Genomic DNA, 23,219 nt, shown 5'->3' with positions numbered 1-23,219 from the left:
GGAATTGATTTCACTTTCCCACAAACCCTTTACAGGTCTTTATACACAACCTCTTTATACACAGCTATAGGCCATATGGGTAGTATTACCCAATTAGCCCATATTTCATTTACCTGCTCCAATGTTTTTTAACGCGTAGTCCCCACTGTTTGACTTGGGCTGGATTGATATAGGGCACATTGTCCTGATATATTTAGAAATCTCTGGTTTGTATTTCGCAAAGCTGGAGAATCGGGGGAATATTTTCATTTTCTATCCTGAGGTTTAACGTTGTGTAGGCACTGTTCAAGGGTGACCTATCCGAAGCTAACATAATCTGTATTCAGCAGCCTTGATGCATTAGTGTTTTTTACTCTTGGTGCCAGTAGATAATCATGTCCCAGTGGTGCCAGAATCTCCAGTGATAGACCTGGGAAGTCTTGGGGAGATAGTGCATCATTTGCAGAAAAAGAGCCCATTAGCTTGGAAGCCACTCCTGAAGTCACCGCTGAAAGCAGTTTCTCAGAGTTTATGCTCAAACCTTCAAAGGCTCCTCCTGCCACCATGATTGAAAGGGCAATGGAGGGAGCCAAGCAGTTTTGGGTGGCAAGTGTCATCAGTCACCATGAGCTGCTAATCCTGATGAGGCTTCTAAGACTGTGTTATGGTGACAGATGAGGCCACGTACTGCAGTTAACTCAGTCATTTGTAATCATTACTTTTTTGGCCATTCAATAACCATCCTGTGAAATTATTTTCTGAATTTCCCAGAGTAGAGAAAGGGGCTGAATTTTACCCCCTTTCTTTGGTGAAGCATCTCAGCAGTTACAAATGCTTGAAAGGAACTTTCTACGACCCCATCAGATCCTCCTTGAAGACCCTTATCCACCCAACACACCGACTTTGTTTAGGAGTGTTGGAATCATCTGCTCTTTTCCCAACTCTGACTTTCCAGAGGATAAGCCCTAGGATTCTTCTGTAGCTGACATGTTAATTGCTGTTTGGAGATGTCCCGGGACAAGAGGTGGGGTGATGGTGCACCCTGTCACTTCTCACTGTGTGACAGTGGCCACATCTGTGGTCCCAGAGCTTCCTTCCTCAGCTGTGGTCACATGGGCTGAGATGGCTGCCAGCTGTGCCCAGACACCGAAACAGTGAGGCCCTGGGCCCTTTGGGAGGCTGGTCCAGAGGAGGAGTGGCTGAGTCCTTAGGCCAGTTGCTCCTAACTGTGGGCAGCCTTTTCCATTTTCCCCAGTGAGCCAGACAAAGATGATCATCTGCATGTGCATGATGTGAAAAGGTCGGGAAGCATTTAACCACCCTGATTTTTGCTTTCCACCTCTGTAAGTTGGGATGTGTTTTCTTATCTTACCTGAACTTACCTTCTTATCTTCTATTCTTACCTGACCTTTGTGAGGCTCAAATCCTTGAATGTATATAAAGGGACTTGAAGAGCTCCCATACTTTCGTGGGATATATCACTGACCCCAGAGATAGGACTCTGTCTCCAATTTATCCTTGTTGGTTGTCCCTTTCAGAGTGAGTTGAGATGAAGTTCCACTTTTTTATCCCCCCCAAGTCATAAAATCAGTATGTCACACCTACCATTTAGGTTCAAGCACTGACATAATACATTTTCTAGAGAGCCTTTGTTTCTTATGACAGCTTCTCCCAAGCATCCACCAGAGCAGAAGATCCCTGCTCCTCTACCATTGATGCTAAGGTTACACCCATCAGTGTATCTGCCTCGCCCTGCATTCCTGCCTCAGGGGTCTCCCAAATCCACACAGCCGGAGGCCTGCTCCACCTGCTGAAGACTGGCCTCTGCTCTTATTAGTTCTGCTACCTTTCACTGCAGGCCATTGCTCAGGGCTAAGAGCTTCTCAAGTTTCCATGGGTCCAGAGTCCTTGCTCCAGGGTGTGAGCTGTTGGAACACCAGATGGTTCTGGAAAATGGCTTCTCTCCAGCCCCATAGACAGAGACCTCCTCAGCAGAGAGGAGTTCTCTCTTGCCCTTCTCCTCAACAGGCTTGGAACCAAATGCTATGTTGTTAAGTGTGTGAAAAGCAAGTCACAAAATAATATGCCATTAAATGTTGACACTGGCTTTCTGGATAGTATGGATTTTATTTTCTTTTTCAGACCTTCCTGATTTTTTCACATCTTCTATAGTGAACCTGAAAGTATATTTTAAATCATATTTTTAAGAAATGCACTCAAAATGTGCTGCAAGAAGGGCAAATAACAGCTCAGACATTCCTTCACACTTGCTGACTCCAAATTACTGCCTCTCCTTTCAGCCCAGCGATTTGGAGGGGGTGGAAGCCGGGAGGGAGGGAAGGAGGCAGCTATGTGGGCCATTGAATTTCCTCTTTTCAGACATGCTCTGGCAGCTAACTCCAGGGCTCTCATCTGTATGGTGGCAGCGTGACTTTCATGTTTTCCCCAAGGTGTTTTATGGCCTTTTTACAGTAGTGCTTTAAATAACTTTCTCTCAGTAACTTCCAAATAGTGAAAAATATCAGATGATTCATTTCTTCCTTTCCACTTTTCTCCTCTACTTGGTTTCTGCTCCATTCCTTAATGTTAGTCTCCTCCCCGTCTCTTCCTTCACCTTCCTGCCCCTTTTCTCTCTGTTCCTGCTGCTTCTCTCCCTCTTCTCTTCCCTTCACCTAATCTTCAAAGCCAAATAAAATATGGCAGTGGGAAGAAGGCCTGGGCTGTGGTGAAGGGAACACAAATACAGGTTTATTTTTAGGAGCTAGATAACTGCAAGTGGGTTCCAGGGGCGGTTTTTATCCCTTCACTTTTCCAGAGGATAATTCAGTCTTCAGACCTGCAACAACTGAGTGACCCACCCTCTTCCTAACACTGTCCTGTCTGGTCAGTCATCCTCCTTTCCTTTCTCTTCATGGGGCCTATGGGCCAAGCCTCCCACAGCCAGCAGACCTGGGATCCAGGGACCAGCCACAGCCTTTCCCCTTGGTGTCTGCCTGTGTGGCTGGATTTTGAGGTTCTACTCTCTCGGGCTTTCCTCCTCGGCACATCCGCCATCAGGGCCCCAGGCCTCTGGCACGTTTCACCCAAGCATCCTTCCCCTGAGCCAGCCAAGACGCCCATCTCAAGGTCCCAGGCCTCAGGGCTGGTGGTGTTGCCATGGAAACAGCGCACGCTGAGCTTGAGGTCCTGAAGAACCAGCTGCCCCGACAGATGTTGTGTGTTTCTAGGTTGCTTTCGTGGTCGACCTGAAGGGACTGGCTCCTACTCAGAGAATGCCACAGACACCTGCAATTTGAGCAACCTCTTTCAGCTGTGTTTAATTCAGTGTCCCTGCGCTCCAGGGAACCACCGTCGTCTCCGAGAGGTTCTGTGTTGGGGAGCGGCGTTTCTGGTTGGTCCACGCCTCAGGTTGCTCTGATACCTCAGCTTTCTCGGTAGGGAATGAGGAGCAGGTGCTCTGGACTGAGACAGACTGGGGCTCACAAAATAGTGCTCTCTTCCTTACTTTCCTTTCATCCCAGAGTATTGCACAGAGCAAAAATTTAAAGATTTAAAGAGCAAAAAGACATCTCCCCTTATTTGTCCTTCTCCCTCCTCCCTTTTCTACTACTTTCTTGTGTGGGTGCCATCTTTGTCCCCTTTCCTTACTCTACTCCCTTTAACTAGTTAACTCTACTTGTCCACTTGAAAGCCTTAAACTAAGCATCAGTTTTTCAGGCAGCCTTCCCCTGATGAAGTCAAATTCCTTTATTACACATTTTCCTAGGTTGTGATTCTCTCCTTTATGACACATCCCAGCATTGAGATGTTGAGTGTCTGTGAGGTTTTCGGACAGCTGCCAGTCACCCCACCAAACTCTAAGCACCTTAGGCTGTAAGCTTTAGGAGGGGAGTGTTTGATTCTGCTCACTGTTGCATACTGATTGCCAAAGCTTAGCATATAGGAGATACTCAATAAGTATTAATTAAATGAGTGAATTAGTCTTGGCTCTGTCCTTTTGGCCCTGGGATCTTGGGTAAGGTCCTTAACCTCTCTGACCCTCAGTTCCCTCACTGGAAAATGAGGAAAAATAATCACCCATTCAGAATGTTGTGGGACTTATATGGGACAACGGTTGTAAAGCACCTCATATGGGGCCTGGCATGAACACACAAAACACTGGTTTCTTCATTAGTTACTTTTCCATCCCAGAGTATTACATGGAGGAATACTGCCTTTGAAGGTTTAAAGAGTCAGAAACATTTCTCCCTATTTGTTCTTGCCTCTCCTCTCTTCTTTACTACCTTCTTCTGTGGTTGGGTGAGACACAGAACACAGGGTCAGAAGTCATTAACAGGGTGACCTTGGGTAAAGCATTGACCCTTCCTGTGATTCAGCTTCCAGACTATGGGCCCATCTATTTTAGTATGGCTGCATTTATTTTAGTAACACAGGAGAAGAATGTTTTAAAATGTATCATCATGACAAAGCCCCTTAGTAACAGCACAAGGATTTCTAGTGGATCTTTCTTTTAAAGAGACTGAAGGGCTTTGTAGATACTGTCTCATTAATTCTCTGAGCATCCCTATAGTCAGATGGAAAGCATGATGAGTTGTTTTATATGCAGAGAAACGAAGCTTCAGAAAGGTTAAGTAGCTTGTTCAAGGTCACCCAGAAACATCCTTGTTCCCAGAAACCCAGGTCTTGGTCCAGCACTCAGGCCTATTAGAGCATTATGCTTCCACTCTCTGGAAATGAGTCCAGCCATTGGTAAGGGGTCTTTGTCTGAGCTATGTGGTATTTGGAGTTGTGGTTTCCTGGAGGATAGACTCATTTTCCTTAAAAGACAGAAGTGACATGTAGATAAAGAGGCATTTAAAGGGCTGGAAGTTGGTAGAAAGAGTTCTGCCCTTCTTCCTCCCTCCACCCCAAGCATCCTCCCTCTGGACCAGCCAAGGCCTCATCTCAAGGGCCAAAGCACCAGGCCTGGTGGTGTTGCCATAGAAATAATGCTGGCTGAGCCCGAGGTCCCAAAGAGCCAGCTGCCCTGACTGAAGGTATATATGTCTAGGTCATCTTTCTGGTTGACCTGAAGGAGGACTGTCATCCCCAATTAGAGAATGCTGTAGACATCTGCAATCTGAGTGATGTCTTTCTGCTGTGTTTGATTCAGTATCTCTGTTCTCCAGGGGAAGCAACATCATGTCCAAGAAGTTCTGTGTTGCATAGTAGCATTTCTGATTGGTCCATATCTTCTGGGTTTCTCAGTCATGTGTTCATCCCTATAATCACTAGCCATGCAACCTTGGGTAGGGCAGTTGTGTTTTCTGAGCCCCAATTTTTTCATCTGTAAAGGTGGTTAACAGAATTATTGGGAAGATTGTCAGAGTTGGTGGCTCTGAAAGCCATCAGTGAACCATAGATCATGGTGAACATGAAAATATTTAGTATCTACTATTCTATATCTCCTCTTCTGTATCCCCTCATGTTGAGAAAGTGGGCCATATCCTCCCCAGGGTACTGTGTGATCTCAGGGGTTACCCCGGTAACTTGGCTTTATAACTTGAAACATAGGGTCAAGAGAAGAGCCAGTTTTCCCTGGGATGTTCGTAGCCTCATGTCCAGAATACCCAGAGATGACTAGGCCTACTAGTTGGTGATTGTCCTTACAAGAACTGCCTTGGTCCAAAAGAGAATGACCTTTTGTTGAAAGACTTGGTTTTCCAGACTGTCCGGGCTTTGTGTTGCTTTCAGCACATTAATTATTTAGTGCCTGGTAAAGCTCTCTGAGAACACAAGATGAAAAGCCCGGTAGCAGTTCAGAGTCTTTCTTTTGATTATTATACCAGTCAACATATTGTAAGGGGAGAAAATAGGCTTGAGATCACAGTGAAGTAAATTTCATAAAGAGTAGAGTACAAGCAAGGCACAGAAATGGACCTGAAACAGAGAGTTGTGTTGACCTGCTAATGGAAGTGTTGAAGCTGGGTGAGGGTGAGGGAATGGAGTGGTTGGGAGAGTATTAAGAGTGCCTGGAGAGTGAGATCCCTCTTCATACATAGTCTCTTGGATTAGTACAAATGCCGGTTAGTCTTCTGCTGTCCCTTAGCTTGCTACCACAAGCCTGTCGGTCCACCCTATAGGCAAAGCCTGTGGCACGTAGGCAGGACCAATACTGAAGCAGTGATTCCAGGGCAAGAGGAGACACTTGCAGAGCTCACAGTCCACAGAAGCAGCTTCTCAGGTCACTGAGGTTATTTCTATATAGGCTAAAATATAGTGACTTGGGACTATCCAAGAGAGGAACAAATTCTGAAGGGGAGGCATCAGATCTCACATTCCCTTCATTCATTATCTGGCTTTGGCCATGAAATAGGTGTTACCAGTGATCTGTTTAGACATGGTGTTTTGGTTTGCTAAAGCTGCCAAAATGCAATATACCAGAAATTGACTGGCTTTTAACAATGGAGGATTTAATTGGCTTACAAGTTATAATTCTAAGGACATGAAAATATCCAAATTAAGGCGTCAACAGGAGGATACCTTCTCTGAAGAGAGGCTGCTGGCATCTGGGACACCTCTGTTACATGGGAAGGCACATGGCACTTCTCTCCTGGGTTTTGTTGCTTTCAGTGTCTGGCTTCTGTGGCTCTTTCAGCTTCTGTGGGTGTGTGCTTGGCTCCCAGCTTCTCTGGGACTTTTCTGTCTTTTATCCTCTCATAAAGGACTCCAGTAAAAGGATTAAGACCTACCTTGAATGGAGTGGGTCATATATCCATGGAAACAACCTCATCAAAAAGTGCCACCCACAATAGGTCTGCACCCCCAGGAATGGATTAAAAGAACATGGCCTTTTCTGGGGTACATAACGGCTCCAAACGACCACACATGGTATCTATCCCAATTGACAGGAGAAATCTCTGCCTAATCTGGCCCTGACCCTGTGAAATGTGTCTTACTGGAGATTGAACAAGAGCCACATGGAAAGTTTTTTCCTAATTTCTTCTAAGTCTGTGAGCCAAAAATATCTCAGCATAAGCAATAGACCCAAAGCCTGAGATTTATGAGTGAAGTTAATACACTATTATGAATAATCAAGGTAGCCTGAAAACCATGTTTAATGAATTACCAAAATGTCACTGTCCTGAGTATCAATAAGCCAGAAGTGGTTAAGGAGGATGGATGGCCGAGTTCACATTTTGTTTGGGCCCACTCTGAATCCCAGATCAACTGCTTCAACTGGGCTCAGGCTTGGGAATGACAGTGGATCTCAAGGGAGGAGGAGTTTGAATTGGGCCTTTAAGACAGGGTGGGACTTAGAATTAGGGAGGTGGTGGGTAAGAACATTCTAGGCAGAGATTAGCTTGGGCAAAGGTTTGAAGACCATAGGATGTGAAGGGATTCCAAGTGGGAAATAAAGCTGAAAAATAAGTAGTGGTCAGATTGGGAGGACTTCACATTTATACATTTTAGCAATTTCTGACGTGACCTGCTGTCATTCCCTTTTTAGTGTGTCTCCAGTAAACCCTACAGGTAACCAACTCCCCAAGGGCAGGGACCCTGCTAACAATTTCCTTCATTTTGCCCTCAATTTTCCTTAATGCCTGTGCTTTGGGGATCAGTGCTTGAGTTTTTATTGTCTGAGAGGTGTGTTTCCTGTACTTGAGTTTGTTGACTCCTTAGTTATCCACAGGTCCTTTTGAGGTTGGCAAGAAGCAAGAAACATGTTGCAACTATTACTTTCAACTGTACAAGAGAATATTATAGGAGATACTAATTTTTGCTTCAAAGCTTGAGCTAAGAGAGAACACAAACAATCATGGCAGGATGGGAGTGGGGTTTAGAGAAAGGTGAAGTAGAGTGGGGGCTGTTTAATTCCCTTCAGATTCCTCCTGGCACTCTCTGAATGAGACAGCTGGAAGGCAATGTGAAAGCAAACTATGGAGAACCGAATATGAGTGAACCGGAGGGGACCTTAGTTCAACCTCCTCATTTTTCAGGCCTACCCAAAGTTTGTGAAAGTCTGTGTGTTGAGGACAAAATTTGCCCTTTTTAAAGGGCACATCTGTGAGCTCTGTCTTTCATGTCTTTGAAAATCACATCTCTGTTTTTCAGACTAAATTAGCTGTCTATTACAACACCAGCATCCTCACTAAACCCCGCAGTCATGTAAATTCACTGAGAACATGGCTCTTTGACTGAACAGGTGTGTGCTCAGCCCAGTGACTATGGAAACCATTTCCCTCTGGCTGCCAATCCCCAAATGGGGGCCTGCCCTGTGTGCCCCCACCCTGCTGGGCCCGCTTACCACTGTTTGACATCTGGACAACTATTTATTTGGTCGCATTAAGCTTTGCTTTGTGTGACACAAAATCATTGTAAAATAATGCATTATTAAGTATGTTTTCAAATAAGGGGAAAAAAACTAGCAGGGTGTCACTGATTGTTTTATTGTTGGAAGCAAAATAAATAAGTAAGTCGTGTATAAGGCAAGGCAGGAGCAGTTCCACAGAGTGTTTAGGATGAAAGCATTTGTTACATTTTATTGATGAAGGTTGTAGATCATGCTTGCTAGTGAACCCAGGGCATTCATACAAATAACCATTGCACACACAGCTCTTTATTATTTATACCGACACAAGTATGATATGTTCACCTTATTATGCACATTGGCTTAGGAATAATGCAGTGAGAGACACACAGTTAGACATGTACAAATAGAGGACCAGAAATAGAGACATTGCCAATTGGCTGAAATTTGTAGATATCATGGACAGTTGGCAAAGTCGATAATTAATTAGTGAATAATAGAGGAGTAGCTCTTTGGGGGCACTTTCGATTTGTAGACATTACATTTATTGCTACAAGATCTCCTGGTTATAAGAAAGGAATCAGAGTCCCATTCATTCAAGGCTCTAAAATAGAGATGGAAGTAGAAAACTTCCAAATGCTATGACTGACATTCAGAGTACATCATGCACACAATGTTTCATCTGGTCCTTACAAAACCTGAGAGTTGGTAGAATATGCATTATTCTTACTCATCATTCTTAGAAAATTGAGATACTGCAGAGTGTCATTAGCCTGAAGTTGTATAGCTAATAAGTGCCAGAGCTAAAAACGTTCTCCATGGCTCTGTTTTCATTCATTCGACACATATTTATTAAGTGCCTACTATGTGCCAGGCATGGGGGCATAGCAGTGACTAGTGCAGGAGGTATGCAATATTCAAATGAGTATATAACATACATACATACATACACACATATGTGCTAAGAAGAAATATAAAGGCAGGGAAAGGGGATCAAGAGTGGCTGATGGGGAATGCTATTTCTGACAAGGTGATCAGGAAAGTTCTTTCTGAGGAGGTGACCTTTGGGCAGAGACCTGGATGGAGTGATGGAGTGAAAACATGCCTGTGGGGTTGTGGGGAGCTTTCCAGGTGGTGAGACCTGTCTGTGTGAAGGCACCAGGGTGAGAGTGTGCTCCTGCAAGTTCCAGGAAGAGCGAGGAGGCCTGTGTGGTTGGGGCATGGGGGAAAACAGTTGGAAATGAGGTCGGAGAGATAAGCAGGGGCCAGGTCATGCGGAACCTTCGAGGGCTAGGACGTGGCAAGGCATTTGCCGGCCATCTCAGGGCTGAAGGCTCAGTCTAGCAGCTGCGCGGAGGACAGACTGGAGAGCAACAATAATAGAAGCAGGGAGAACAGGAGTGTGCTGATTACAATGGTCAAGATGAGAGGTGATGGAAGAAAAGGTGAAAAGGAGAATAGTTCAGGTGGAGCTGATAAGACTTGTTGATGAATTGATGCGGGGTCTGAGAGAAGGAAAGAAGTCAAGGATTAGTCCTTGGTTTTTGGCCCAAGCAACTGGGTGAATATTGTTATCACTTTCAGAAATGTGGAACACTTGGGGTTTAGGTGGAGGGAAATCAAGTGTCCGGGTTTGCTTGTGTTAAGTTTGAGATGCTTATTAGGCGATAAGTTGGAGATTTCAAACAAGCGGTTGGATGGTTGGATATATAGTCTTATATTCGTAGGAGAGGTTGGACCTGGAGATATAAATTAGCAGCATTCGTAGACAGACAGTATTTAAAACTTTGAGACTGGAGGAGATCAATTAGGGAGTGAGTTTAGATGGAGGAGAGAATAGAAGAATGTCCAAGCTCCCCAACTTTTGACAATTGTAAAATATTAAGACAAAGACCCCCAGAGTTTGAAAAAATAAGTTAATCTTATTTACATGTTAGGCAAGAGAACAACAGTGAAGAAATTCACTGAGTAGTTTTTTAAGGAAGGAAAGTCAGAGTTTTTTAAGACTTAGGGAGGGGATTACATGGTGGTTATGCTAATGTAGAATTGAAAATAGAATGAGTTCATACACGTCTACATGCTTGGTTAAAACAAATTCCCTTGTTCATGGGTAAGGAGAGAGTCTTCATTTAGGACCAGTAAGGGTCTGATATCCTGGGGCCATTTGAAATTCACGATCATTGATCATCTTCAGTTGGCTAGAACCTCTGTGATGAAACAATATTCAGTTGTGAAATCTCCTAGGCAAGTTCTGCTGGAAAGTGGAGAATTTTCCTTTTGTACAGACTGGAAAATTGGGAGGATCTGTCAAAGAAGAGAAAAGAGGACCTGTTACTGGAGTAGGAGGCAACCAAGGATTACGCAGTAACCAAGAGGCGAGGAAAGGTTCCAAAAAGCTCCAAGAAGGAGGAGGGATCAGCTGGCTAAAATTCTGCTGATCTAGCAACATAGGATGGAGGCGTTTCCATTGTATCTGCTACTTGGGAGTCACTGGTGACCCTGGGAGGTGTGAGTCCAACGGAATAGTAAAGACGATCCTGATTTTATCGGGTTTTAGAGGAAGAGGGAGGTGAGAAAGTAGAGACAGGGACACAGACAAGTCCTTTACAAGAATTGCTGTAAAGGACAGAAAAAGAATGGGACAATGTCTGCAGAAGAATGTAGGTTTAAGGAAGTCTTTGTTTGTTTTTAAGATGGAATGTGTTTGCTGCAGATGAAACTGACTTGATAAAGAGGAAAAATTGCTGAGAGAAAAAGGGAACATTTGTAAAAGCAAATTCCTTTAGAGGGGATGAGATTAGCACCTGAACAGAGAGGTGGGCATTACTTGATAATACCTAAGAGTGTGGATGGCTCATTCCATTATGACAGGAGAGAGATGGAGTACGTGGGTACTGACACCTGAAAGTCGACAGGTTTGCTTTTGTTTTCTCAATGAAATGAGAAACAAGGTCATTAGCTGAGAATGTGGTGGAATGCGAGGAACTGGAGGCTTGAGGATTAAGGGAAAATGTGCAGCAGCTATGCTGGAGAGAGGGCGGGTGCATTGCTTAGCTGGGGAGGGCAGTGGCATTGCTGGGCAGTCCTGAAGGCCCCCTTGAGGTTTGTGGTCATGAATTTAAAGTGAGACTTGTCAGCATTGTTGGTATTTTTTTCCCCAGCCACGTTCAAGTTCTAGAAAAGAGGAAGAGAGTTGGCTAAAGCCACTGGAAGTTGCTTCAGGGCAGTTTCGAAGGAAGAAAGAGGCAAAGGAGTTGAGGTCCCATGCAGAGGATTGGTTATTGTGGTGGACGCTGGATTCTAAGCTGCAGGCGCGTGCGGTGATGCACAGTGAAAAATATAGTAACGTCAAGAGGGTGGGGGATTCACTCTGTATTTACATCCTGCAGCATCTGGAAAGTACTCAGGGTTATAACCAGAAAAAAAGAAAACAAACCAATTTTGCTTGTAGCCAATCTACTATGCCCTCAGCCCAGAGAGCATTTCTTTACTTTTCTCTCCCTGGGTGGTCCTTCAGCCATCACTAGTCTGCCCCACTCCACACCTGGAAGCTCCTCTTCCTCCTTTCCCATCTCCTTTCCTTTCTTCTCCTTTTCTCTCAGGGCCCAAGATTCACCCGACTTGAGCCAGCAGGTCTTAATTCACACCTTTGCCCCACTAACCCATGTTGGTTGTTGCAGTAGTCAAGATAGTTTCCAGCCCATTTCACCCTGGATCCTCACATTTTCAGAATAGAGCACCAAAAAGACAAACTTTTCTCTCACTTAAATGGGTTGCTTCTTATGGTGTCCCTTCTATTTGTGCCAGAAAACCCCCTTCCCACCAGGAGTGAGGATGGGAAGGGATAAGGAGTGTGGAGGATACAGAAAGCCTCTTCACTCTGCACTAGTTAAATTCAGAAGTAGTTTCTTTTGTATTCTAAATTCGCTGCCTATTTTAAAGAACTTGGACTAGAACTCACTTCGATCCCAGTACTTCAGATTTAAACAACTTTATGCATGTCGGCTGTGTTTTTCTTGGTCTTTGTCTCTCTAGGTAATGAGGCTCAACCTTTGTTCAGCCCCTCTTTTGGTTTCCCAGCTCTTATCCAACTAATCACTGTACCCACCGCCCTCCTAGGAACTAAGTTGGGACCCAAGTCAACTCGGCCCTCTAGCATAAATGCTAGGGGGTTCTGTAAGAGCAGGACAAAACTTTCTGGCTTCTTTCCAGTGCCTAAGTTAGAAGATGTCCACCAATTTATTGGCATTTTTGGATATAAAATACTTTAAGCTTATGTCTTCAAGAATAAGCCACATGATACCCAAAGCTCCTTGCTGGGTCATAACTCAGCCCTCAATGCCCTTCTTTTTGAATGGTTTTTTTTTTTTTTCCTTGAATATATTACCCAGCCCTCATCCATATTAAAAGTCATCTGCCATTCTGTGCCCACTCAGAGATTTGTAAGTGCTTCCTAAAATCTAGACATGTTTGGTGCTTCACATCCAGGAAGAAGTGAATACCATTCCCAAACAGTAAGGTTAAGAAAAATGACATTACTTGGAAACAGGGAATTATAGCCTAGGCTTTGTCTTCCTGTTACTTCAAAATTAATTCAAATTTGAGCTAAGCAGATGACTCAGACATACAGATTCCAATTTATAGCCACATGGGGATAATTGTGGGGAGTTGGTCATCAGAGTTTTCCCAAGCCCTTCACATGATGTCCTATTCTGGAACATAATCACTGTTGACCTTAGCCATTGCCATGTGGGGTCCCGTTGGGCCCTGTGGAAAGCCCAAGACCACTCTGTACTACTTCTTGGGGTTGATGTAAGGTAGTGGAAGGAGCATGGGCTTTAGCATCAGACTGACCTGGTTGTTGACTTTCTGATCTCCTGCCTACTGGCTGTGTGGCCTCAGTTAAGGGATCTAACCTCTCTAAGCCTCATTTTCCTCAGCTGCAAGATGAGGACAAATAGTAGTACTTATTCTTAAGGTCATTGTAAGCAGTAAATGAAATTATATATTCAAAGCATTTAGCATAGTGCCTAGTACATATGTGCTCTATACATATTATTAATTTAAAAAATTCTAATTAACTCAACCCTGCTCCTAAGTAGACCTGTGTGATCCTGGACGTCACCCCTCTGAGCCCTACTGCCCATCTATAAAACAGAGTTGACATGAGGATGAAATGAGATGGCTTCTCTCTGAAAGTCACTCTCATAGCTCCTGCCACCTTTTGGTTCATCATCTCCTCTGCACCATTTTGTAGAGACGCTAACAGGAATATGTATCTTGGCAGCAACCAATTCAATTCTTTGGAACAGATGTGGGAGAAAATCAGAAACTCTCTCTATGTGCCCAGGTGCCAACACTTCCACCTCACCTTTGGAAGGCAGAGATAAGAATGTCTGTTTTAGGAACGGGACTGTAGAGTGCCCATCCTGTTCTAGTTGCTAGAGGCACATGGGCCTGTGGTCAGCTTTACCCAAGTGCGCCAACTGCAGTTAAAACAGAAGAGGTGCCTGGAAACAACAGGTTGCCATGGCCACCCAGCAGTGATTTACTTCAAGTTTGTGAAGTGGGATTGATACAGAAGGGGTTGGGGGCTGAGGAATAGGGCCTGGAGGAATGGGTGCTGGGGGTGATATGGAAGAGACTGCAAAGCAGAGAGGCTAGAAAAAGGCTGCTGCTGCTTTCTCTTATTGTTTCTCCTCCTCCACTTTGCCAAGTCACTTCAGGTTGTTTCAGTAGCTACTGTTGAGTAGGCAAGGCAGCCCACTCATGGTAGAATGTGGCCTTCTAGTGCCCAACAAACCTGAGTTCAGTTCCTGATTCCATCACTTGCGCCTCTGAGCCTCTGTGGTTGTTTCTGTAAAATGAGACGGTAGCATCTCTCTCTTAGATCGTCACTGTGACTATCATGTGAGATTAGCTGGGTAAATAGTCCAGTATGGTACCTGGATGGGGCAGAAGAAATTCTAGTTTTGGTCCTTCCCTCCTCCTTGCACTCACACTTTGTACTCATCTATCTATTAAACAGAACTTGTTAAACTTTTCCCTTTTTAACAGAAAATGCTTTGCGTGCCATAAAACATTAGCAAATAGTGATTGAGTTGGGGAATTTCTGGGGAGAACTGCATAAGAGCTTGCAGCGTGTTTTCATTTGATTTGTAGATATATTGTAATTACTTTTCACCACACAAAACCCACTTGAGGTACTGTTAAGGAAAGGAATCACGCTGCTTTTGCTGCTTTTTTCTCAAGCTTTCTTTCTCTCATGCAAATCAGAAACATTAATCCTTTGTGGCTGTCCAGCCTCTTGGCTATGGGAAAACCTATAGTCACCTAGCTTTTTTTCCCCCCCTGAAAACAAACATAATTTTCAAGAACTCATAACTTGTGAGTGCAATTTCAGCCCTCTCATTGATAAGGCAATAACCCAAACAAACAACATTAGATGAAGTTACAAGTCTGAACATAAAGGAGAGATGGAATCATTATTTGACAAGTTGAATTGAAGTTTTCTATAAAGTTGCACAAATTCTTATAGACAGAATAGACTTTGGATGGAGCTGTTAGACCAAGCCAAGAAGTAGCTTCATTTCTAGCTCATCTCCTAGACAGCTCCCAAGACATGGCCTTGGTCACAATACTCGGCCTTCTTAGATCTGCTACCCATGGTAGAAAATGTGCATCACAGTCCTGAGGTCAATCTATTAGTAAGCCAGTCTCATTTTCCTCATCTTTTCAATGGATGTCATGAAAGCCCTTTATGGACTATCTTTATAACAGATATTGAGTGACAGCTAAAAAACGTATTCTTAGCACACGGATCAGCACTCTCTCTCTTTTTTTTTTTTATGTCCAGGTCGCAGCTCCTTGGAGTCACCAACAAACATGCCTTCTCCTCCTCCTGATTCTTCTGCGTGGAATCTAACCTGGATAATGAAAGATTCCTTCCCTTTCCTATCACACCGCAGCCGATATGGTAAGTGTGCTTTTTTATTGTTATTTGGGATGTACCATGTCCTTCTCATAATTAAGAAAGTTGTGATTTCAGTTTGTGATTCATGGCTCTCCAGGGATCCCTCCACCCCTATGTGCAGAGGAAGTCTTTCACTGGCAGCTGGAGGAGGCCCAGGGCTTTGCTGCCATAGCCCAGCCCCCCTGCAGTGTGATCTTCCTGGCATCACCTCACCAGCCAATAGATGTCATGGTTATCCCTAGGTGTCTGTGGCTCCCTAATAGAGGGTTCTAACCCACAAGTGAATGGAACAATGATGATCTCTTGGGAAGGGATTGTTATTACCAGGATCACAGGTCTTCCAGATCTTATCAAATGAACATGTTCTTAGCTGTTTTTTCAGCTCATTTGATTCTGTACCAAAATTGGAGGTAGGGAGGCCCAGTCGCATTCAATTTTCAAGATGTAGAAAATGAACTTTTTAAGATCACACAGACAGGGTTTTCTAGCAACAAAGACAGAAGTCTACCTTTCTCCCAGCCTTTTTCTACTCTGCCTGCTAGATCCACATTCCTGCTTACACGGTGTAGAATTCCACGTTCTCAGTGCTAATGCTAAAAAGACAGGGAGGCTGGACCTCTGCAGAGGCTGCTGCACTTCCAGGTGGGCACCTGTCTCTGAGCTCCTCTGGAGTGAACCCCATGAGGGCAGGAACTGTGCCAACTTGCTCACCACTGTATCCTGTCATGGAAGGCACTCCTAATAACTTGTGTAAGACAAATGAATGCAGGCGGCCTCCAGGGATGTAACTCACTCATCAGATGCAATTCAATTAAGTATTTATGAACCTAGTAAGCACTGAGTTCCAGATCCCCGCTGGGCGTATCTACCTATTCCTGTTACTCAGTCTCTGCCCTTGGGCCTGAGCTATTTAAAGTACATCTAACCAAGATCTTCTATACACTATATAGAAAAGCTTCCAATCCAATGCCTGCCATCCCTCATTCAGATAGAGTTAGTCTTGGTTCAGATTGTGGACCTTTTAGTTCAAGTCATAAGTAAATGCATCAAAAACCCTAGGGCACTTTAGGATTATGGTATGTGATGGGATGTTTCTTGTCACTCCAAAACATCCCCCCACTAGAAGAGGAGGATTGTTGGTTGTCAGGAGTTTCCAGACAAGAATTACTTCTTGATTTTATTTAAGCAGACACTGAGTATCATCTTATGATAACGAGAAGTGTCTGTAAATAATTGAAATCCAGCCCTTATGTATCATCATTGCTTTGTAACCAGATTTGTGATTAAATCGGTTGGTCTTCAGATGACACTTTTGAGTTTGTCCTAAAACGTTACCAGCATCTCCACAGGATTATAACCTTTATAAAATGCAGATGTCCCAAAAAGGCAGGTCTACCTCCTGAATCCTTAGAAAGCAATGCATTTGCTCCTTAGGAAGCATCCTGAGAGGTTACAGGTTGAAAGGAGAAAACCATGGGACCTTATTAAGCTGCTGTGCACTGCTTGACCCTGATAAAGCAACTTCCTCTTCTCTGTAAAATGAGTGTGTGGTGGAGTGCCTCCTTGGGGCGAAGGAGTACACCTGGATGATTTCTGAGATTCTTTATCAACTCTCCCTGTGACCTAGAATCCTCATGCTTTCCCTCTTGGAGAGGACCAAACCATTGGCCAGACATTACCCAAATGCTGGATGAGGGTGCCAGACTCAGCACTGTTTCTACTACTTATTTACATAGAGGAGGAGAGATGATTCTTGGTTGGTGCATCACTGACTGAGGGCGGGGGTAGTGTCAGAGCCTTTCCATCTTCCTACCATATTGAATTCAGTTGAGACTCACGAAGTCTTCCCCCCACCCCATGTGCCTTGCCCCATACCAGATGCTAGAGGCCATGCAAAGATAGTAAACCTTTCCACCTGCCCTCTCAAAGCTGATAGGCCAGAGAAAAAGTCCTCTAGGCAGCCATCCCATGCCATGGAGGGTGTCTCTGTGGGCTGACCTTGGGAGCACAGAGGTTAAGCCCTTGCCCCAATAGCCTTGCAGAGCAAGCTGCAGGCAGAGTTAAGGCCAAGACTCCTGTAAGGATGTTTGTGGGGCTCAACTCCCATATCTCTAAGAACCAAAGAGGCCATCAGGCTTGTGGCTGATAAATCTACACCTTTCAACTGCCGTGAAAGACATTTTAAGAAATGTTAACAACTTCATTAATTTTAAGGCCTTAATCTTAGGTGGAGAATTTGACAGGAAAATTGCTGCCTGAAGGGATAGTTCTTCAGAGGATGAGAAGGAATGAAGCCTCAGCAAGTTGGTGCGGGACTTCAGTGCTGGAGCTCAGCACTTGGTCGACTGTCCTCGCCACATCCTATTAGGGGAAGGGGCTGAGGGAGAGGGGAAGGAGTAAGGAGAGTCGGGATCAGCAGTCCAGCTGCAGGCACCGTGATGGACAGTGGCAGGCCCGTCCTACCCCGCAAGCTGTCCAGGCCTGAATTGAGCATGGCTTTCTCCTTCCCAGTGTTTTATGAGAAAAGATGAGGTGGAGAGAAGCTAATAAGATTTACTCACTCCCAGCCTGTAATTATCTGCTTGAGGAAAAATTTGACCTACCGTTTTGAAGCCACCCCATATTTCTTCTAATTTATGTTGGGACCTTTTATGTTGTGTAAAGTACATTCTCTTCAGTGGCACTTGGTATCAGATGCCAGCTCTTTCTTACCTCTGGTCTTGAATGACGGGGGCCCACTAATTCCATCATTGACAAGCGGACAGCTGCCCATTCCTCCCCACAGGCTCTGAAGGAGGGAGGACATCTAAAGAAAGAGGTTTTTTTCCCCTTTTATCATCAGCTCTGATGTCTTAAGACTTATTTATAGGCTTGACTAAAGGATTGGACTTTAACTACCTACCCAGATAAAAATCTTTTCTGCCCAGCAGCATTAGGTGCTGAAAGATTGAGGCCACCTGAGGGTTTTGAAAGGGCGTTTTGATCACCTTGAATCCTAGAGCCCGGAGACAGACCATATCCTAACCAACTTTAATTCGTATTTGCCCACTCTGGGCATGAGAGGCACCGGATCAACATGCTAAACACAATGGCCAGATGAGGAGAAAGAACATTTTCATTTGTTAAAAAAACAAAAAGTGATACTTTGCAAAACTCTTGCATGCCCATTTTTCTCATTTACACACTGTTATGAAATTGTGAGATGGATGAAGGTTATTTAATATCCCATTTTTTAGAAATGCTTGAAGGCCAGAGACATTTATTAATGTACTCACAAGTTATGGAGCAGGTGAGCAGTTAGAAAAGAATGATCCCAGATATTCTGACTTCAAATTGAGTGCTTTTTCTACCATTTTACAAGGTTGTTTCAACGATGAACTCTCCCTCCTGGTCTTGAACTGAACGAGCAAGGAGTCTGATGTCCAAAACTTGGACAGCTATAGGACCAAGACTTGATGTCCACAAATCGAAACTATCCCAGGCAGGCACCCCCTGGTGCTGTGTGTGGTCTTGTCCACTCTCCTGTCTCTTCTACCACCTTAGACTGTGGTCCTTTGTCCTTCCAGCCTTCCAAGGTCATGAACATTGACTTCCGGAATAGAAAATATTCCTCCCTATGTACTAATATTAGAGCACAATAATGCACTGCCATTGCTGGACTTGAAATAAAAGTTCTACTAAAACTCTGTCTGCTTTCAGGTCTATGGGGACCCATTCAATTTAGGAGCTGGTGCTTTTGGAGAGAAAGAAAAATTAGACTTTTTAATTTACTTTCTCTGCTACCACTGCCACCACCAGTTCTGTTAATGTATCAATGTCTTTGATTGAAAAGACGAGCAAATTAAATATATCTCTCTTACACACACACACACACACACACACACACACACACACACACACACACAACCTATCAAGAATCAAAAATGGAAAGCAAAAAGGTCCTCCAGCCCCTTATGGTATTTGCTTCGTAGTTCTGGCAGGAAGTCAGTTTGATCACATTTCTGAAATTACATATTTAATGTGGCTGGCCGTGATCAGCCATCCTGGCCTTCAGGAGCCTGGCGTCAGTGAAAAGCAGCTCCCAGCTCCTTGGTGGACCATTGTCAGGACTGAAAGCTTTCCTACCAACTCCTCTGCCCTTGACAGGCCAAGTCCTTTTTCGTGTTCTGTTCCCAGCCTGCTCCACTGAGCTGGTGAGTCCAGTTCTTTCCTAGCCCATGCCTTCATATTTTTATGCACAGCATGGTAATCAAAAGGCTTCTGGATACCTTCACTAACAAGGCTGAGTCACAAAGGGGATAGCAAGGCTGGGAGTCACACAAGATAGAAGGACAGGCAGCAACTGTCACCTTGAAGACTGCTGACATGCTGGGTAGATGAATTCAATCCACGGAAATAAAAAATATAAAGCAGTTGGCTTAGGTATTTTGAACAGAGGCATATTAGAAATGTTCCATTTGGCCATTTACATCTAAAAAGAAGACACATAAAGCCATTCAATAAATACTACCCTTCAAAAAAAGGACAATTTGTCTCTGAGTTAGTGGCAGACAGGAAAAGTAAAAAGGAAAAAGTCAATAAAAGATAATAAGAGAATTATCAACCAATACAAAGGTAAGAAAAGCAAGTTGAAAGAGATTGATTTAAAACAATTATCACAGAGAGGGACAGAGAAAGACATGGACAAAAGAGAAAGAGACAGATGGATGAAGGGACAGAGATAGAGAGAGAGTTGGAGAGATCTAAACACTTACTCATGGGTGTCTGGTCTCCTTTCAATTTATTCCTTCAACTGCTAAAGTTCCCAGCTCTCACACCTGGACAGGGAACTCTCTAATGCTTGTTTCAGTCTTGACATCTGTACCTGCCTATATTCCTGCCCTTAGTGTGTCTCCAACCTCAGAGAACTGGAGAATGAGTATGAACATTCATTGAGCACCAACCATGTGCCTCCTGGTTTTGTTCTAGTCATGTCAGGGGTAAAGATAAGTAGGGCATGCTCCCTTCCCTCAAGGAGATCTCATGGAAGAGGCAAGCATGTCTGCTTTGTGGCAAGAGTAGTGACAGAGGTATGTTCCAAGTGCCCTGGAATACAGAGGGAGGGCCAGTTCTGTAAGAGAACTCAGGAAGACATCCTGGAGATGAAGTCAGCCAGTGAGAAGAACATTCTGGACACAGAGAATGAATATGCAAGGACATTTCCAGGAATAGGTAAATCTCTGTGACACAGAGTGTAGAGGACCTGGAAGGAAGCACCAGGGATGAAGCTGGAGAAACAGTTGCTTCTGGGCGTACAACAACATTATCCTACATGTGAAACATAGGTTGGAAAAGGAAGGGCAGGAGATCAGTCTGGGAAAAATTCTGGATGTAAAGTGAATACAACTCGGTTGTCTATTCAATAGAATCCAACTTGAGTAATTGAATGGATGGAGATGACATTAACTAAAATAGAGAAGAAGAGAAACATTTGGCAAGAAGAGAAGGTGACCAAGACCTCCAGGGGGAGGGGAGAAGATGGTCCTTCAGGACATCCAGGAGAAGATGGCCAGCAGAGAGTTATGAATCCAGGTCTTGGCTTTGAGTGGAGATTGGGATTGAGAATCATTAACATTCAGAATGGGTCACATCTGGTGATAGGAGCATGAAGACCCAGAAAACATTCCGAATGTTGCATTTAAGAGGTGAACAGAAGAAGAGGAGCATGAAAAAAAAAAGAGTCTGAGATGGAGGAAAAGGAGACGTTGGAGGAGAACCAGAAGTTGGTAGAAGCCACGGGAAAAAAGAATTTTTACATGAAGGGAATCATCAAGTGCTGAAGATACTGAGAGACAAAGTAGGGCAAGGACTGTAAGAAGCTCTTTCATCAATCACCCTGGTAAATACCTTTTACGTTTTACATCCTCCCTCCCCTCCCCTGTTTTCCTATTTTCTCATTCCAGTTTGCCCCCACGTACTTTGCTTTTCCTTCCCTTGAACCTGTTTTCTCAAAGCCTACCTGCTCCATCTTATAGGGCCCAGCTGAGTCCCTACCTACACCAACATGACTGATCCTTACTTGGGTACTCTAGGGTGGCTACCCTGATGTCTGTTTCTCCTTGGAATTTTTTATGGGTTCAGCTACACTAGTATGGGATCATGCCTCTCTTGAAATTTGAGAAGACTCTGACTTGGACAATGCCTAGCCTCACAAAACCCGGGGCTTTCCTGCTGTTTCATTTCAACCAAATAACTTTCCTAGCTTGTATTTCCTTCCCTTCATGGGCCCATGTGTAAACTAAGTCACCTGATAAAGCAGTCATGCAGGAGTCTAATGTACCCAAGTGGAAGCAGAGAAGATGTTAAATGTCACTTTTATCTTTTCTTCTTTTCTTCCTTCCTTCTTTTTCCCTCCCTCCCTCCTTCCTCCCTTTTCTCTTTCTCCCTTCCTTTCTTCCTTTCTTTCTTTCTTTCTGTCTTTCTTTCTTTCTTTCTTTCTCTTTCTTTTCTTTTTCTCTCTCTTTCTCTCTTTCTCTTACTATCTCATATTAATTTGTCCAATGAGTGTCCACAATTTGCCAAGCTTTTTGCCCTTGACTTCATAGAGAGTCAAGTCTAGTCCATTTTTATCACACGTCTAACATGTACCCAAATATTCACCTGGAAGGTGCTTCTTAATAAGTGTTTTATGATTGTGTTGTAGGTATGCTGTATCCCAACATTCTGATTAGTCTTGAGGAGAATCTCTCTTTGAGTCTCATTAGCCATCAATGCCCAGTAGGTTTGCTTGGGAAATAAGGCTTCTCAGGTTTAGCAAAGATGTCGAGTGCCTGTTAGATTTAGTCGAGCTTCTTTCTGAAAACCACATAGTGAGCATTCACACCATGCAGCTAGTGACCACATTAACCCCCAAATTAGAATATCCTGGAACGTTGTGGACCTCACCTATTACCATTCTCTCACTGAGGAAGGTTATATAATGTCTTTTCATAGCACTTTGTATTTTTGATGTCACACTTCTCCTTGTGTCCTTGTGACCCTGCATCATCATTCTTCCTAGACTGTAAACTCCTAGAGGTCAGGGAATCCATGTCTTGTTCCCTTCTGCATCCACAGCGCTTCTCAGTGTTTTGTACTCAGTTGGGATCTCAGTAAATGTATAGTCCCTGTAAGTGCAATATTTGCCGAATAATCCAGGGGACATGCAAGGAGCAGACTCGGGTCTCTCAATTTTCAACCTGGAACTTTACAGCCCCTAAGGTTCCCAGGGTTAGTAAAAGGTAGAGACACTCCCCCCAGCCCTCTCATTTCTGAAATCATATTAATTGGTTTCAGGAAAGAAATGCATCTAAGGGGAGAACAGAACAGTTCCTCGGCTAGACGTACTTTGGCTTAGAATTCAGAGCTGTGATTTTAACTACTTTAGGCAGGCTTATTTTTCTCTTGTCTCAATCTAAAAAAGCATAATCAGCAGACATGAGTGAGCTGAGGAATTTTTGTTTTGACAGCTTTGGGACATCTGAGATGTTGTATACAGAGCATTTCTAACCCGCCTAGAAAGACATGTGTCCAAAACATATGCAGGAAAATGACTGATCAAGAGTAAGAAAAATGAGAGGAAATCCTCTTAAAGTGAAATGTTTTGTCAGGAGCAACTTCAGTTGCAAAATTCTATGTCAGAAGAGAATTCGGATTAACAGCACTTCAACCAGCCCATGTGGGTAGATGACTAGAATAATTTCATCTGTGGGAAATTCATAGAAATTATGAGTTGTTAGGGTCCACAGTGATTGGTCAAATAACTCATCTTACAGATGAGGAAACTGAGGACTTGAGAGGTCAGTGATTTGCCAAGGGCAAGAGGCAAAGCTGAGATTCCAGCCCAGCCTGTCTGCTGGGCAGAGGCCACACTAGCTCCTCTCTAGCAGAGCCCAGCATGTTTGTGTTGCCCTGAGGATTGCATCAGTGTGGGGGCAATACCATGCTGGGGTGCTGTCA

General features: G+C 44.0%; 1 protein-coding gene across 1 annotated transcript in view; it reads left to right on the top strand.

The window, feature by feature from the left end:
* ALK (ALK receptor tyrosine kinase) overlaps nucleotides 1-23,219 on the top strand; it is a 725,024-nt gene that overhangs the window by 189,648 nt on the left and 512,157 nt on the right. Inside the window, exon 2 of the mRNA XM_037813067.1 lies at nucleotides 15,126-15,245. Coding sequence (XP_037668995.1) covers nucleotides 15,126-15,245 — 120 coding nt within the window. The remainder of the gene's footprint in view (nucleotides 1-15,125; nucleotides 15,246-23,219) is intronic.

This window comes from Choloepus didactylus, chromosome 20 (assembly GCF_015220235.1).
Source record: "Choloepus didactylus isolate mChoDid1 chromosome 20, mChoDid1.pri, whole genome shotgun sequence".
Taxonomy (NCBI): domain Eukaryota; kingdom Metazoa; phylum Chordata; class Mammalia; order Pilosa; family Megalonychidae; genus Choloepus; species Choloepus didactylus.
Note: the sequence above shows the minus strand (reverse complement) of the source record. Positions and strands in the feature narration are given on the sequence as shown.